General features: G+C 55.4%; 6 protein-coding genes across 6 annotated transcripts; 3 read left to right on the forward strand and 3 right to left on the reverse strand.

The window, feature by feature from the left end:
• Positions 1-1,245: 1,245 nt before the first annotated feature.
• J4E90_004238 (uncharacterized protein) lies at positions 1,246-3,288 on the reverse strand (the record flags this gene model as incomplete). Its single annotated transcript, XM_051433803.1, has 2 exons — positions 1,246-2,386; positions 2,486-3,288. The coding sequence occupies 2 exons, from the start codon at positions 3,286-3,288 to the stop codon at positions 1,246-1,248; spliced, it is 1,944 nt and encodes a 647-aa protein (XP_051292321.1).
• Positions 3,289-6,425: 3,137 nt separating this feature from the next.
• Positions 6,426-8,075, reverse strand: J4E90_004239 (uncharacterized protein; the record flags this gene model as incomplete). Its single annotated transcript, XM_051433804.1, has 2 exons — positions 6,426-7,922; positions 8,025-8,075. 2 exons carry the CDS (start codon positions 8,073-8,075, stop codon positions 6,426-6,428), a joined length of 1,548 nt encoding a protein of 515 aa, XP_051292322.1.
• A 273-nt stretch (positions 8,076-8,348) lies between these two features.
• On the forward strand, positions 8,349-9,859 carry J4E90_004240 (uncharacterized protein; the record flags this gene model as incomplete). Its single annotated transcript, XM_051433805.1, has 2 exons — positions 8,349-8,363; positions 8,525-9,859. 2 exons carry the CDS (start codon positions 8,349-8,351, stop codon positions 9,857-9,859), a joined length of 1,350 nt encoding a protein of 449 aa, XP_051292323.1.
• An 880-nt stretch (positions 9,860-10,739) lies between these two features.
• On the forward strand, positions 10,740-12,542 carry J4E90_004241 (uncharacterized protein; the record flags this gene model as incomplete). The annotated part of the gene is made up of 2 exons (XM_051433806.1): positions 10,740-11,681; positions 11,730-12,542. 2 exons carry the CDS (start codon positions 10,740-10,742, stop codon positions 12,540-12,542), a joined length of 1,755 nt encoding a protein of 584 aa, XP_051292324.1.
• Positions 12,543-13,418: 876 nt separating this feature from the next.
• Positions 13,419-15,089, reverse strand: J4E90_004242 (uncharacterized protein; the record flags this gene model as incomplete). The annotated part of the gene is made up of 1 exon (XM_051433807.1): positions 13,419-15,089. The coding sequence occupies one exon, from the start codon at positions 15,087-15,089 to the stop codon at positions 13,419-13,421; it is 1,671 nt and encodes a 556-aa protein (XP_051292325.1).
• Positions 15,090-15,398: 309 nt separating this feature from the next.
• Positions 15,399-16,191, forward strand: J4E90_004243 (uncharacterized protein; the record flags this gene model as incomplete). The annotated part of the gene is made up of 2 exons (XM_051433808.1): positions 15,399-15,894; positions 15,947-16,191. 2 exons carry the CDS (start codon positions 15,399-15,401, stop codon positions 16,189-16,191), a joined length of 741 nt encoding a protein of 246 aa, XP_051292326.1.
• Positions 16,192-16,240: the final 49 nt, after the last annotated feature.

A 16,240-nucleotide genomic window follows, 5' to 3' on the forward strand; every position in this document is an offset into this window, starting at 1 on the left:
AAGTGGAGAAGGGGTAATTCACACATGAAGCGGTGGAGATATGGACTGGCGTTGAATGAATGATTCACTGCGACCAAGTGGGCGGGCTGGCGTTGTCAGATGCAAGAGTCTCGAACATGGCAGTCAGTGGCGAGGACGACGGGTTTCACAGACCAGTGGGTGAAGTCGGGTGCACATTCAAGGAAGCGATGTAAGCGCTGGAATGGAAGGGCATCCGATAGCATTACTTGACTCGTTCGCACTTCTCTCCTCGCCAATAGAGTGGGCGACTACTTAGGTACAAAGACATTGTCCCGGTGGTGCCATGCCAACCAATCGAGCCCTGCCCACCAAGGCCCTGTGACAAAGGTCGCAGAAACGGCCGCATCTGTGACGCGACAAGGGAATAATCGTGAAAAAGCTGGTATCTCAAAACATGCGCGGACAACAGGTCCGGAAAGGGGGTATTACGAAAAGTGATAGCGTGAGTAGGTGACCGTGAGAAGCGTAAAGGTCGTAATAGAACTTATGTTAGTCGTAAGAGGAGGAGGAAGGGGGAAGGAGAAGGGGAAAGCATCGTCTCTTTCAAGCAATAAAACAAAACTTGTAATCATCCTCCTCGCTCAAGTACCAGAAAATAAGAATGCTGCCAATCTGTCTCGCTCTTGTGCCATCATATACAACTCTCGTCGTTTGTCGTCGGATACATGTCCCATGTCCTTCGTTTCAATCTCTCTCCATATCTCGTGGTAACGTTAAGGGAAAATATCCAACGCTCGCTACGCTTTGCAGTAAATACAAAAGATGAAGCCAACCGCGAATGTGTGCTCGCTCTGCTCGCTGAACCAATCTGATGCCAAAGGGATAACCAAGATACAAAGGAAACAATAAACACAAAACTAAATAGGTGAAGTCGTGAACCAGGTCTCGACGTGGAAGGAAAACAACCGCCATGTTATGCTCAAGCGAAGAAGGGTACCTGATGAGGTGGACCCAAAATTCGACGTTGCCGTCCCATATTGTAGAAGACTGGCAAGCGCCAGAGCTGTGGTAGAAAGGAAAATGGCGATGCCCATCGTAGGCGCTCAAAGGAGAAACGCGCAGAAGAACGAGGTTCCAGCCGGACCATGATGCAACTTGTGACCCTATAGGCACCCCTATAGAAGGGGTGCTAAGAAGTGAAGCGCTATGCTGATAAACGACAAATGCAACTTAGGGGAGTACAAAGGAGAGGTAGTTTGTTGGTAGTGATCGTGGTGGGGCTATTTAGCCCATGTTTTCAACTTTGGTGCCGTCGGATGTGCTGGGTCGGGACATGGCAGCAGACTCCTCAACAATGCGCTTGAACTCGTGGACGACCTCGGGGGCGATCTTGTCCCAGAGCAGACTGCGAGTGTAGATCTCAGCAGCAGAGTCGCCCTTGCTTTGCTCACGCATAGCGGCGAGGGTCTCGGCAAGGTTGCGACGGTGCGATGGCTGAGAGCCAGGCGACAGCGGGTCGCTGAGGTCGTCGCTGGTCATGCTGTAACGCGAGCGAGTGAAGTCGAGAGACGTCATGCTGTTGTACTGGTCGGGAGTGATGGAGAACAGCTGCTCGTGCTCTTGCTCCTTGGTGGGCCCAGTGAGATGAGAGTGCAGCTGGTCGAGGTGCGAGCCAGAGATACCAGCAAGCTCAGAGCCAGACATGGTAGTCTTGGGCCAGGCCATGCCGGAAGGCGTAGGCTCGAGACCGGTGACGTGGCTGGCAATGAGACCCTGCTCGCTCATAGCGGTCGACACACCAGCATCCTTGAAGATGCTGTCGAGAACGGTAGCGGAAGCGGCACGGACCTCGTCGGGCATGCGAGGAATGGGAGGAGCGGCACCACCGGACTTGCTTGCGACAAAGGCACCGCACAGCAGGAGCATGAGCAGGAGGCCAGAAGCGACGGGCTTGTCCTCATCCTTGCGGGACACAAGAGAGAGCTCTTGGTTCTGCTGAGGAGTGGGCTGGTCTTCCGAAGCGAAGTCGTTGACGAAGATGTAGTTGTCCCAGTCGCTGTTGCCCATGTTGAGGTTGTCCATCTCAGAAGCGAAGTCAGTGAAGGTGCTGCTGGGTGCGGCAGCCATGCCGGTGCTGCTGGCAGCCTCAAGGCGCTCGGTGAGGACCGAGACCTTCTTGCGAAGCTCGCCGGTCTCGAGAGTGTGGTTGCGCACAAGCTCCTCCTTGTCGAACTGCAGCTGGTTGATCATGTGGTGCATCTCCATGGACTCATGGTGCCACTTCTCCTTCTCAGCGACAAGGGAGTCGTACTCGATGCGCATGGAGGCGAAGTCATCTTGCATCTGGCAGATCTTCTCCATCCACTGCTTCTTCTCCTCTTCGAGCTCCTCGGTGTGCTTCTTCTTTCGTTGCCGGGAGTCAAGTCTAAGATGATGTTAGCTGATGAATAGGGAGAGGATAGACCAAGAGGTAGATTGGACCAAACGTGGAGCGTGGAACCAAGAACCAAATGGGAGTACGTACGCGGCCTGGCGGTTGCGGAGGAGTCGTTTTTGCTGCTTCAGCTCCTTGAGGTCCTCTTCGTTGGTGCAGCTCTGGATGAGGTTGTCGATGTTGACGAGGGTGCGCTCGGCCGGGATGTCGAAGCGGGCGTTCTTCTTGCGGATGCCGCCGTCACGACGAGGGGAGAAGGAGCGGGGAGGGGTGTTGGGCCTCATGCGCTTGGGTCCGGGCCGTGCGTCCATCTCCTGCTGGTTGAAGGCCATCCAGTCGGAGTGCGTGTGGGGCGACATGGGCTGCTCTGGGGCTGAGGGGAAGACGGCACTAGGTCGGACATTTTGGTGCACGGGGAGTCCGTGGAAGGGCATCTGCTGCTGCTCGACGAAGGGCGCCGCTCCAAAGTCACCGGGGCCGAAGGGGTTCAGCGGCTTGGGGGCTGTGGGCGTCCTGGAACCAGAGTTGTCGGTCACGGGCCATGACTGCTGGCCGTAGGTAGCAGCTTGGTTGGGTGGTAACCGGGCGAAGGGGTTGTTACTTTGCTCGGTGAAGAAGGGGTTGTTGCCGTTGGTGTTGACGACGGAGCTGGTGGCGGTGCGGTCGACAAACTGGCCGGCGGAGAAGTCCTCCCAGATGGAGGTGTCGGGCGAGAAGATGCCCTGGGTGCTGGTGGTGGGCGACATGAGCACGGGCGTGTCCAGGATGGTAGAGTCGAGGGTGGCGTTGTCGTCAAAGGAAAAGGCGGAAGGTTTCCTGTCGAGGTTGTTCAGTGTGGAATTCGGCCTGTGAAAATCCATGTGATGTGCGTTGTTGGAGTATTGATGGTCCATGGCGGGCCTATGTATCAAAGTACCGGTGTGGGCGCGGGACTGGCGGTGTGGATTGCTCTTTTCGGTAAAGGTGATCGCAGGATGTCCCCAGCGATTGTACTCAACTTCAACGGTTGCGGGTATTGGGGCAGGAAGACGGGCAGCAGAGGCGATGCGCGTCTGATAGCGAGCGATGGGCAGGTAGCGGCTCAGTGAGGGTCTGGGTGGTGGCAGGTGAAGGTGGGAGAGGGGGCTTAAAGCATGGTGGTAGGCTTCGGGCGGGGTGTGCAGGAAGCGCAAGCCTGCTTGAGCGCGACGACCGGGGTCACGCTTCCGTGGGATGCATCTGGGCACGAAACCGAGCAAGGCCCTGCGATAGGACGCCCCAATAGCGTCGGGTATTGATGCATCATTCCAGCACTCTTCCCAGCAGCGACTGGCTGGGGTTGTCCTGTCACGCCCGCCATGGGCCCATTCACCCTCCGCACCGATTACCCAGTGTTTGCCCTGGGGCCGGCGCTGCACGTCGCTGGACGAGCCGTCTGCGTAAGTGATGCTTTGCCGTTTGTCGCGCGCCCGCTGTCACGCATCTGCCTCTGGCTTTGGCTTCACGGGGACAGGCCTTCTGTCACTGCCGCCGTCTACCAGACATGGCGCTTGGTACGACAGCTGCCACAGCTTCGGCTCAGCTCCCGTGCCGCCCTGCCTGTGCTCTGCGCTGCTGCACCGCTGCTCTGCCTCTATCGATACGCAGCATGACTGGCTAGCCTGCGCGGGCCGGCCCATGTACTGCCATATTCCACCGGACAACCCCATCGCGATTCGCCTATACCCTCCTCGGCCGCCCGCCGTGAAAACTCTGCTCGAAAGAGTCAAGATGCGATGCGCGCTTGTCGAAAAAATACCCTCCCGCAACTGTGGGAATTGCTGTTTCGTCCTGGTAGCGGCGCATCGCGGGCTTACAGCGTAATCGCCATCATGACTACTGTCTGCTGAGCACGACGCGGCCCGCCTAAGCCCCGGCCGCCCTCACGCAACGACACCCCGTCCCTCACCACACTGACCACAGCCACTCGCAGACGGCAGTTGGCCGTCAGCCGACTCTGATCTCATTTCCCTTCCTGCGCAGGGTGAGCCCTCTTGGCCGCCTCGGTGCTCTTCATCATGGTGTCATCTGTCCAAGTTCCGGCGCCCTCTGGCGTCCGCGAGTCATCTCACCGCTCCCTGCCCGCACCACCCTTCCCTGTCTATTTTGGCTTTTCGACTACCGTTCCTGTACTTCCGTGTCCGCTCTCATTATTATCGTGGGCAGTTACTTGGTGCAAGGTACCAAGCGGCCGCCGCTCCGTCTGGCTGGACTCTTCTGCCTGCCCATCGAGAGGCAAACACCGCAGCCACAGCCTGCCGTCCTGTGCCACCCTCGAGATCCGACTGTCTCTTTTACCGAGGGTCTGGAAACTCTCCAGATTTTCCCCGCCGATCATTGGTCACTTTTCGCAAATCCTTATCATGCTTGCTTGTTGCCGCTTGTTATTCTTCCGCCGAGCATCATCGGACGGTTTGTCTCAAGTCTCGCATGATGCCCGTAGTAGGAAAAGTAGGACGCTGCGAAATCTTCATCTCCACCCCAATTACAATCTGCACGCCGTAATAGAGCCTTGCTATGGCGGTTTGTGCGCCCTGCCCGTGCCGTGCAACGCGTACTGCGGCTACTAAGACATCCATCCCCAAGCCAAACTCTCCAGATCGCGTTACACCAAATCAACGCGCCGTCTGTCGGAAATGGCAACGCGTCATTCTTCTTGTTGACAAGCTAGGTCAACTCGCCGACGCGTAAACGCTGCTCGCGCTGCATCTGGATCGGCCGTGGCTGTTGATCCTCTCTATCATGGCGCGTACTGTGGCTCGCGTTACTCGGGGCCAGGGACTGCATACTAAACCGAATGTAATGCTCCACTTATTGTATTCGGATGCTTCCGACCTGTCTACCCTGAGACGAGGGCTTCCAGTTGACCGGAACCCGCTACAGACGCTGATGCAAGAGGATCAAACAGACAGCATCAGAAACACGTTGAAGCCCAATCTCTGGGGCGCATAACATGAATGGCCCCAATTCACGTCGACTAATCGTGTCTGTCAAAAAGGTGAGGCTGTAGCGGTGAAAGACCCACTCTCCGCATCCGCGCATGGACCATCATCACTAGAACCTCGCCGTCATAGTTATTCCTGTCGTAGGGAATGTCCACGATCGTTGACAGCTTGGCACCATGCACCGAGGTTTGATCTGAAACAATGAGTCACTCGTCTTCTTTCTCCGCACCCGGCTTTGGCGTGGGGCCTGCATATCACCAAAAGCTTAGAGTACCGGCCGATGACGGCAAGGTCGTGGAAGACGGTGGAACAGCTAGAAGTCGAGGCCATTGTACCTTTACTCCATCGTAGTGGACCTGAAACACTTCGCGGGTCCGGTTACGCTTCCCGTCGGTCGTCCATTATCAAGCTAGACTGCCGGCCGATATCCAAGAACAGTCTATCGCACGTCTTGTTCCGATGTCGATCAATTTGCGGTGAAGAAGAAAGATTCTTGAATGTTCTGATCATTGCGGTGAAGAGACAGATTTGCTTGCTGAAACGGACGTGGTGTATTTTGGAAATATGGGTAGAGTCTTCCATAGAGAAGGTGACGCGATGCTACAGGCGGAAGGGTAACCACATGCCTCTTTCTGTGCGATGAATGCCGAGCGGTCTTCCGTTATCTCGCGATGATGAGCACATCACGACCGCGCAAGCCGGATTGTGTGGTTGGCATGTTGATCCAATGGAGCGCGGAAACGGGCAAGCAGCGGTGAGTTTCGGAATCGAAGAAAAGCAGCGAGCAAACATGTGAAGGAGGCTGGGTTGAAGAATGACGTTGCACACTCGTAGTTGCGCAACGTACTGTGAATTCGTAACTCCACGCGCTCGGGAGTACTGGGTATCTCGGTTCAAAGCTATGGACATTCTGTGTTCAACATCCCCGTTGTAGTGTAGAGAGGGAAAGCACTAACCTTTGTGTCTCCTTTCAAACGCATGGCCTCCGCTCCCCTTGCTTTTGTCGCGTGTTCGTGGCTGTTGCCGTCTGACGTGATGAGTCATAGCGTTGTGTAGCAGCTCTATTCTCATATTCCTCCGTTGTCGTCCCTGGCCCACAGCTTGACAGTGCGATCTTTGCCTCCACTGACGATCCAAGACGCGTCACTCGTCACGTCGGTACTGAAAACAGGACCTGAGTGACCTTGCAGTGTCTTGCAGTGTGCCCAGTCATCTGCGGAGAAGATCTGAACGTTTTTGTCAAAGCCTGACGAGATGACAAACGTAGAGGCTTTCTTTGGTATGACTTCTCCTTCGCTGTTCTCCTGTAAAGATACTCCGCTGGTTGGCCCATCTGTACCCTTAAACCATCGGAGGTCTGTGACACCTCCTGTGTTGGCGGCAATTGAGTTTGTCTCTCTCATCGCTCGAACGTCCCAGCACTTCATGAAACCGTCACCTGAGCCGGACAGAAGGCGATGACCGTCCGTTGACCAGTCGAGGCCGTAGATGGGCTTGATGTGGCTCTCCAACATGTAGATGACACGACCTGTACGCACATCCCACACGCGGCCGATACTGTCAAGACCAGCACTTGCAACCAATGACCCATCACCGCTGAAGCTCACGGTATAGACCTCTTTTGAATGACCCTCTTGCATGAGAAGTTCTTGACCGGTGTTGACGTCCCAGAGTCGCCATGTCGTGTCGTCGGAAGCGGAAGCCAGGTATTGTCCCGACGGATGGAATGCTACTCTGCAGACGCGGTCGGTATGGCCTTCGAGGGTGCGCAGGGGCTTGTCGTCATCTAGCGACCAAAGCTGAATCTTGCCCCCTGCTCCGCCAGATGCGAAGTTTACGCTAGAGGTTGAGACGTTGCTACCTTGTAATGTCGCGCCTGGCATCCAGTCTATGCCAGTAGCACGCTCCGTGTGTCCACCACGATACGCCTTCTTCTGCTCCAAGCTGGGAATTTCCAACAAGGCAACCTTTCCACCCCAGGTACCATATGCGACATACTTGCCGTTGGGCGAGACGCGCACAATGCTCACTGGACGATCTGCGGTTTGCGACCCATACAGCTCGAACCCCTTGAGACGGTCCTTGATCTTGTTCCTGAACTCGACGTGGGTTTTGAGGGGAATGGTAGCTTCGCGACGCTGGAACGCGACGCGCTCCTTTGCGCGGGGTAAAGAGTATTTGGCCATGTTCCGTCGCGCGTCCAGTAGCGACTGCGTGCCTTGGGTATAGAACTCTTCCTGCTCATCACCTGGAGCTTCCTCCACATCTTGCATGTCCACGTCTGCCGCATCCTCGCCTAGTGCTTCTGCTGCCTCTGCAAGTAAAGCTCGGAGTCGGTCGCGTCGCTCAGAGGGCCCCTCGCCGAATAGGGTGATGGGCTCGCCTCGCGATCGCAGCTTTGCCTTGACATCGCGGTCGGCGGTCGGTACGATTAACTGCGCTGCTCGTCGTTTGCGGTCGAAGTCCTCCATAAGGGAATGGGCCGACGCGTTTCCCCCACCGGGCATGGCATGGTTACGGTCGAGCGGGACACTGGAAAGGTCGATGCCCTCCATCGCATCAGCCTGGGGGCTATGGTCAGCTTTTATGCGAACAGAAGTTGCGACCGAGCTACGAAGCCCGCGATGCTTCTGCGCCAGTCTATCGCTGCAACTTGGGGTACGTACCGCGCCATTCTCCTCCTCGACATAGGCTTGTCGCGCCGGGTGCATGCTCATGGTGACTACGGGTCCCGCGGCGGGGAAGGATGTTGGTGCTCGGGGGGAGTATCTCGAAAAGAAGTTCCGAGCCAGACCACGGGTTTAGGCGATAGGGCTGAGCTAGCGCCGGTTATGTCATACTCCGCGTTTGAGACGAAGCTTGAAGCACCTGCAGTGTTTGGTCTAGACGAATATGCTCTGCAGGTAGAGACCAGATCTCAGTAAAACAATGCCTTTCTGTTATCCCTAGTTTGCTATTGGGGTGTTTCTTGCTATATCTACCCAACAAGCATGCTTCAGATAATTGTAAGTACTCCACGAACTAGCCGATCGGCAATGACGACGGCCAATGTGATTTCTTAGCCCAGAAGTCCCTTTTCCTTCAACATAATTTGTCGCAGAGGTACGGCACCGCCAACAGGCGCTGATTCTGCTGCCAATTCCCACGTACTGACTCCCATCTCCAGGCTCTGGCTGTGGCCATGTCATTTGCGATTACCAGCGCTGCGGGCCTTGCGCGACTTCCACCTGTGTCGCGACGCGCCTCCTCTAGTGGACTCTTCCTGTTTGCTCTCGCCGCATCTCCATTGGCAGCGCCTGCCTCGTCTAGTCGAACAAGCGGCCTTCATTCGCAGCGCATGCCTTCCAACTTCGCACAACCAACCTGCCCGCTGAACAGAGATACCTCTCCGGCCACTGTCGGCTTACGCTCCTTTCATTCGACTTCACACAACTGGCGGAGTACGCCGCAATATACATACCATGTTGCGGCATCCTACTCAGCCAAGCAGGATCGCTTCAATGCGGAGCAGAATCTGTTTACACGACCGCTGCATGACCCCAGCAGTAGCAAGGTTGAGGACCTGCGCGAATGCAAGGAGGCCATAGACAAGCGGAAACGAGCGAAAAGTGGCCAGGATGCTTTCTTTTTCAGCCAGGTGGGAAACACAAACACCACAACATTTGGTGTTGCAGATGGAGTAGGAGGATGGGTCGAGTCTGGATTGGACCCCGCCGACTTCTCTCATGGATTGTGCGAGTACATGGCTTGCGCCGCGCGCTCATGGCCGCACGGATTCAACACGACAGCATTACATCCGAAAGACCTGCTCCAGGTCGCGTACGACGAGGTCACGGATGATGACACCATTGAGGGTGGTGGTAGCACGGCATGCCTGGCTGTTGCCGAACCGGATGGCAATGTCGAGGTAGCCAACCTGGGAGATTCAGGATTCATGCATCTAGGACTCAATGCCGTACGACATTTCACGCAGCCTCAGACGCACGCCTTCAATACCCCGTATCAGCTTTCCAAAACTCCCCAGCGCATGCTCGTGCAAATGGCCGTATTCGGAGGCCCATCCACACTCTCGGATCTACCAAAGGAGTCAAGTATAACGCACCACAAAGTACGCCATGGCGACGTTCTCCTCTTTGCAACCGATGGTGTGTGGGACAACCTGAGCCCACAGGATGCGCTCGGTATTGTCAGTCGTCACATGGTCGACCTGGGAGCTTGGGTCGAGAAAGATGGCACTATTGAGGTTGGACAGGATCTAGCGAAGCTGGTACAAGCCGACTCAGCTCGTAAAGCTGATAGCTCCTCCCTCCAAGCCAAGGTGGCTGTTGCGATAGCGAAGGAGGCAAAGGTGACGGGGCTTAACACTCGTCGGGATGGCCCCTTCGCCAAAGAAGTGCAACGATACTACCCTGGGGAGAATTGGCACGGTGGCAAACCGGACGACATTGCTGCCGTGGTAGCTGTCGTGCTTGAGGATGCACCGCAGCGCGCAAAGCTGTGATTATATGCATTAGATCTCTGTTGTTTGGCTGCATGGGTAGGCGATGGCGTTTTGGAGAGGACTCAGGCGCGGAATCGGAGGCGTATCTGCGCATGCCACTATGGGTTGGTAATCGTCTTAGCGTATGAAGTTCAGTGGTGGTTACGAATGTTTGAAGACTAGATAGCGACATCAAAAGATCATCATTACATTAGGCCTTTACGAACCATCTCTTGTGTAGATGCAGAGAGTGAATCTGAAGCTGAGTGTGTTTAGATCACGGTATACATTTGTTGTGGTTCTGTGTTAAAGTAAACCTCGAGTTTGTATTTCGTGCGACATGTCCCTCGAGTTGAGGCAGTCTGCCCAACTTTCACATGATGCATGCAAGCACTGTACACGAGCTAGGCTATCGACATCTATGACATACTCCTACTCGCTATACTGATCATCTATTGACTACTTAGGTACTGATGCTACCATGTCTTTGTCTGATGACAGCAGGGTCATACGTCGGAGCACTGATTGCTGCAACGTCTAAATGTCAAGACAGATAGAATGCACAGGCAGGCCTAGTCTTGCATAGCGAGGCAGCTTTGACGTCAAACGTGTGGGGCATTTTGCAGCATGGTGCCTCGGCTGTTTGTTTATCGCAGTTACCTCAGCAACGCGGCCACGCGAGTCTCAGGATTCGCGCGCTACCTAAGTATCCATGAACGCCAACTTCACCCCGTCTTTACAACGAAATCGCCCGCCCACCTTCCGGATGAATGCGCAACTAACCCTTAGCTAACGATCGCTATCCACGTAACCCGACGAGCACATCGAAAGCAACGCGCTTGCCGAATCTCGACGCGACAATCGAATGGCTACACTTTCTCCCACGCCCTCCTATGGGCGCATGCGTGCGCATTCCTCGATACGACCCAGGAGAGACTCTCCGCTATCCGTACTGGGGCAGTCGCAGGGCTTCTCAGCGGATGCGCCCATGATGCAGAACATCAACATTGGCGACAGCTCCGATGACGAGATACCACAACCAATGAAGCTCAGCGCTTTGACGACGGCACTTCTTGCGCAAGGCAGTGACGTCGATTCGCCTGAGAAGAGGAAACCCAAGCTGAAGATATCGCGCAATGCTTCTGGCTCCAACACGCCAGTGCAGGATACCGTCACACCTGCACCAAGTTTGCGAATAAAGCGAGTGCCACTGCGAGGTGCGCCGATGAGACGGTTTCGAAGGACGCCTCTGAGCGAGGAGGAACATCATCCCTCTCAGGACCAAGAGAACATGCCCATCTCCGCAGTCAAGTCGCAGCCTGAGAACGTCCCCGATTCCGTCTTGAAAGTTACTGGTTCCGTCATGAAGGTTGCAGAGGATCGCCATATGCAACCGCAGCCAGAGCACCAGTCACCGATACAACGATCTTCGCAGCAACAAGAAAAGCAGATGCCGCTCCAGGCGCTGAGTGCGAACACTCCACGACGACCAGCACCTCCGCCACCGCCGAAGATGTCAGTGTTGGAGACAGCGACTACTGCTGCCGGAGCAGCCACAACGAAGACGAGAGAAAGAAAGAAGAGGAGCACACTATCGGTCAATGGAAAGCATTACTCGCAAATGGACAGGATCGGAAGAGGAGGCAGTTCAGCCGTGTACCGCGTCATGGCAGAGAATTTCAAGCTTTTGGCGCTGAAAAGAGTCAAGCTTGAGGATGCAGACGAGGCCACTGTACGGGGCTTCAAGGGCGAGATCGACCTCCTACAGAAGCTGAAGAACGTTGACCGCGTTGTGCGACTATACGATTGGGAGGTCGATGAGCAACGTCAAGTGCTGAGTGTGGTACGTGTATCTTGAAACAAGGCAAAGTTCTATGCTAACATGCACCAGCTCATGGAACTCGGAGAATCTGACCTCGCCCGTATAATACGAATGAAGCTCGATCCCGCCGACGGAGACGGCAAACTAGACCTAAGCTTCACACGCTACTACTGGAAAGAAATGCTCGAATGCGTCGGCGCAGTCCACGACCACGACATTGTTCACTCTGACCTGAAACCCGCAAACTTCCTGCTCACCTCTGGCCGCTTAAAGCTCATCGACTTCGGCATTGCCAACGCCATCGAAGTCGACCACACCGTAAACGTGCACCGCGACTCGCACATCGGTACCCCAAACTACATGTCACCTGAGTCGCTGGAAGACTCAGCCGGCGGCGCCCGAGGCCTGCTCTCCAACGGCAACGGCTCCAAGGACATGGCCCTCGGTAAACCCTCAGACGTCTGGAGTCTAGGCTGCATCCTCTACCAGATGGTCTACGGCCGCCCTCCCTTCGCACACATCACCAATCAAATGGCGCGCGTCCTCGCCATTGTAAACCGCGACTACAAGATCGAAATCCCCGACCTCGGTGTCGGCGATGTCCGCGTCCCTCCCGGCCTCAAAGCTACGCTCCGTCGCTGCTTGCAACGCGATGCCTCACGCCGACCAAACGTAGCCCAACTTCTCGACGAGCGAGACCCTTTCCTCTACCCCGACGGCGGAGAGGACCTGAGAATACCACAGGAGTTGCTCGGCCAGATAATCCAACGAGTCGCAGATCGGTTTAGAGATCCGAATAAGAGCCCGCCTACCGACGATGAGATTCGTCAGTATCCAGCGAGTTTCTACGAGAAGATTAGACAGTTGCTGGAAAGCGATTGATCTTTGTCTTTCTTCTCTTTGTTGTACTCTTTGTCTATTCTTGGTGCTCCGTTTGCGGACACTGGCATGTACATACACGCCTTGTTTTCTTTGTCTCTTTTCCCATCATCATCATGACGACTTGGCGCTGGGGTTCCTTTGCTTATCTCCATCTTGGGCTGTTTGTTCTTGCTGCTGTCAGCTACTACATTCTTGGTACCCACTTCTGTTCGCGCGGTATCACCGCCTTTTGAGCGTTGAAGCGTCGCCTTCCTTGTCAGGGTGTTCTATTTGTTTGGAAAAGGCGCATTGTCTCTTGCTTTGGATGAACTCATGAATGGCGGTCTCACTCTAGTCGCATACGGTTTCCTTGGTTCGTTGTATATACCCGTGTTCGAGAGTTGGGGAAATCGATTCTTTTAATCGTTCATTGGATGACTTCTTGCTGCTTGTGATATCGTGTGATGATTCATGTGTACTGCAAGAACAAGACGGCAGACGTTGGGCGGACTGAGATGGTTTGCCTGTTCGCGTCTGGTGACTTCGCCCTTACGAGGATCTCAGGATCGTACTTCGATGACACAAGTTCAATTATTCTAGGCAGATTGCTTGCCTACAACAGCGTGCTGTTATGAAAGAATTGGACAAAGTACAGAATTCCCCATGGAAGCGATTAAAGACAACCCATTCCTTGAACAGGTCCTAGTATGAGCAATAATTGAAGTTGGGAATATCCGCTATGGAGCCATAAATCCTGCATCCCAGCCTAAAGATAACGCCATGTAAATGCTCCGTGTCCAGTGAGAACGCCAAAGCGATGCTACATATAATAAACACCGCTACCCAATGTTCATGACCAGCCCTTCATAGAAAGCGCAGAATCTAGGAGACGTATGATCACTCATCAGCCTCCTCATTAAGCTGCTTACGCTTGATTGCAAGATCCGCCTTCTGCTTGTCGATCTGAGTTTGTGCGCGCTTCTTGAAGAGGAAGTTGGTGTGTCTGTCGCGTGCTTCTGTGCTTTGAACAATAGCTCTCTCCAACTCTGCGATTTCGCCCCGAAGTTGCTCTTGACGCTGTTCCTCTGCTGCGGCGGCTTCGTCCACCTCATCGACGTCCTCATCGGAATCTTCGTCGTCGTCATCGTCATCGTCGTCTGCAGACGTTGCGGCTCCGGGTGTAGAGGCTGCCGTCTCGGTTTCGACAACCACGTTTCCGTTCTGGCTGAGAGCGTGCATGGCGACGTCGTGAGCGGTGGTTGGCGTGTCGGCTTGTTCGACTTGCACGTTGTCGTTGTTTGCGAGTAAGGCCTTCAGTTGGTCGTTGTCGCCCTGGAACTCGACCTCGTCGTCCATGAGTCCTTCGGCAAGCATCTGCTCCAGTTGATCGGCATCCATTTCCTCCACTTGGGTAGCGTCTGCCATCTCCTCATCGTCGACCTCTTCCTCAGAACTTGACTCCTCTGAGCTCTCGGCCTCACTGTCTACCATCTCATATTTGGTTGATTCAGCAAGCTCGTCAGCTTCCAGTAGTCGGTGTAATGATGCTTCGGCGCGTTCAACGTCGATGTAGGATTTGCGAGGGCGGAAGCGTCGCTTACGGGCCCACTTCATAGGTGGCGTCAGACCGTGGGGAAACCGGTGCGTGTCTGGGGAGATGTAGGATGGAAGCGGATACTTCTTCGCTTCCTCTTCATTCTTAACTTCGTCCAGGACGAGCAGCATCTGGCAGACGTCTGCGGTCTTGACCCAGTCCTTCTTGTTCCAACTTTTCAGTGACTCTATAACTGCGGGCAGCTCGACCATAGTCGCAGCGTAGTGGCGGCCTTGTACAGTGAGCATAGCCCGACGGCCCTCGCGGTCAAAGAATCGGAAGTGTACGCCGGGCCCTCCCTGTGACACACTCTTGCCGATAGTCTTCTCTTCGATGGACTTGCGCAGTAAGTCGCAGTCTGGGCCAGGCTTCATGCGCAACACAAACTGAGATTCGATAGCCGGGTCAGGTTCCGCCTCTTCTGCCTCGCTGTCGTATCCGACACCATATGGTCTGACTGGCGGCTTTCCTGCGCCTTTGACCTTCAGAATGGCTGGTCTCGCCGAGGTCATGCTTCCCTTCGGTTTGATCGAGAGTTTGATAGATTGAGTGCGGTTGTGTGACTTGATAGGCTGGGGCGGAGGTTGTTGGACCGCGGCGTAATCGTCGTCGTCGTCGCCGCTGTCGTTGGCCATGGCGAGGCTCTTCGCGGTGGGTTTCGGCTTGCGCTTCGCGGCAGGTGAGTCGACATCGTCGCCGTCTTCGCGTGCCCTCTTCTTGGGTCCAGGCTTTCCCGGGGGAATAACGTTGCCGCTTTCATCGAGTTTGGGCTTCTTGGTGTACTTGCGCTTGACTTTGGCACCTTCGCCGTTCTGGCCATCGGCAGGCTCACCAGCCGCGGGTCCTGAGGGTTTGAACTTGATTTTGAGGCCTCCTGGCTTCGCGGAAACGGGTGTAGGCGCGTCGGCCGGGGGAGGTGCGGCGGGCGGCGCATCGCCAGAAGGCGCATTTAGGTTCTTGAGTTTGAGTTTCATCTTGGGCGGCGGTACGGGGAGTTTCGTTGTTCAGGACGGAGATATGGGACTGCGCGCCTGGGTACGCGACATTTGCGAGGGCGCGCGGTGGTGTTGAAGCTGGGGTAGGTGAGTCGGAAGCGTTGGCATTCCACGGGCGGCGGCCTTGGCGTTCACCGCAGTGAAGGGCCAAAGCTTTCCAGTCGCGTACCTTCACTTTCCTTACACTCGCTGCGCCGGACAGTCCCACCATGCGCCTGCTGTTCCCGCCCTAACAGCACCACACCACAGCGGACCTTGGCATCTTCCATCGCCCACGCCATCGCCAGCATGTCCCAGAACGACCTCTTCCTCAACCTGCTGCGGCCCGCCGTCCTCCACATTCTACGCGCCACGGGCTTCCAGCATGGCAAACCCTCGGCCGTCGACACCATCGTAGACCTCACGGCACGCTACCTATCGCTGCTGGCAGAGCGCACAGCCTACAATGCCTTTTCCAACCACAACGACCTCACACCGGACATTAGCGATGTGCGCATGGCAATGCAGGACTGCGCCCTTCTCGTGCCCACCATGACAGCCGGAGAAGAACTTTGGAAGGAGATATTGCGCAAACCGCTTGATGAGTACAACGAGGAGACGGGCGCCCGCGAGAACGAGGCAGCCCGCCGCGACGCCGAGGACACGGCAGACGTGACTGAATTCATTGAATGGGTCAAAGGCGACCAGAACAAGGAGATTCGGCGCATAGCGGGCATCTACAAGCCAGTTGCGACGAATCCGACGGAGCAGCTTGATCAGGAGGAAATGGAGGATTATCTGAACAGTATGTCCGATTGCCCTTCAACACACCTGTATACTTACTAACTGCTCCCTAGCTCTCATGAAGAAGCACAGCAAGACCGGCGTCGAATCACGTTTTCAAGGCACCGTTCTGGGTGTCCCAGCCGAACCAAAGACCATCAAAATCGAGGGAGGAGGTGCCGAATCGATAGAAGAGTGGTGTCGCAGAACCCGTGAAAGAGCCGCCAAAGCAGCTGAATCGAAACGAGAGAGCCGCGAAACTACAAACACCGTCGAAACAAGGGAGCCCTCGGCAGACGTGGAAATGGAAACGGAGTGATATTTGGCTGTTCATCTTAGAAGCATAGCGAAGGCGTTTGGTCACGGAT

Source organism: Alternaria incomplexa, assembly GCF_024043165.1.
Source record: "Alternaria incomplexa strain BMP 0042 chromosome Unknown scaffold_5, whole genome shotgun sequence".
NCBI classification, from domain to species: Eukaryota; Fungi; Ascomycota; class Dothideomycetes; order Pleosporales; family Pleosporaceae; genus Alternaria; species Alternaria incomplexa.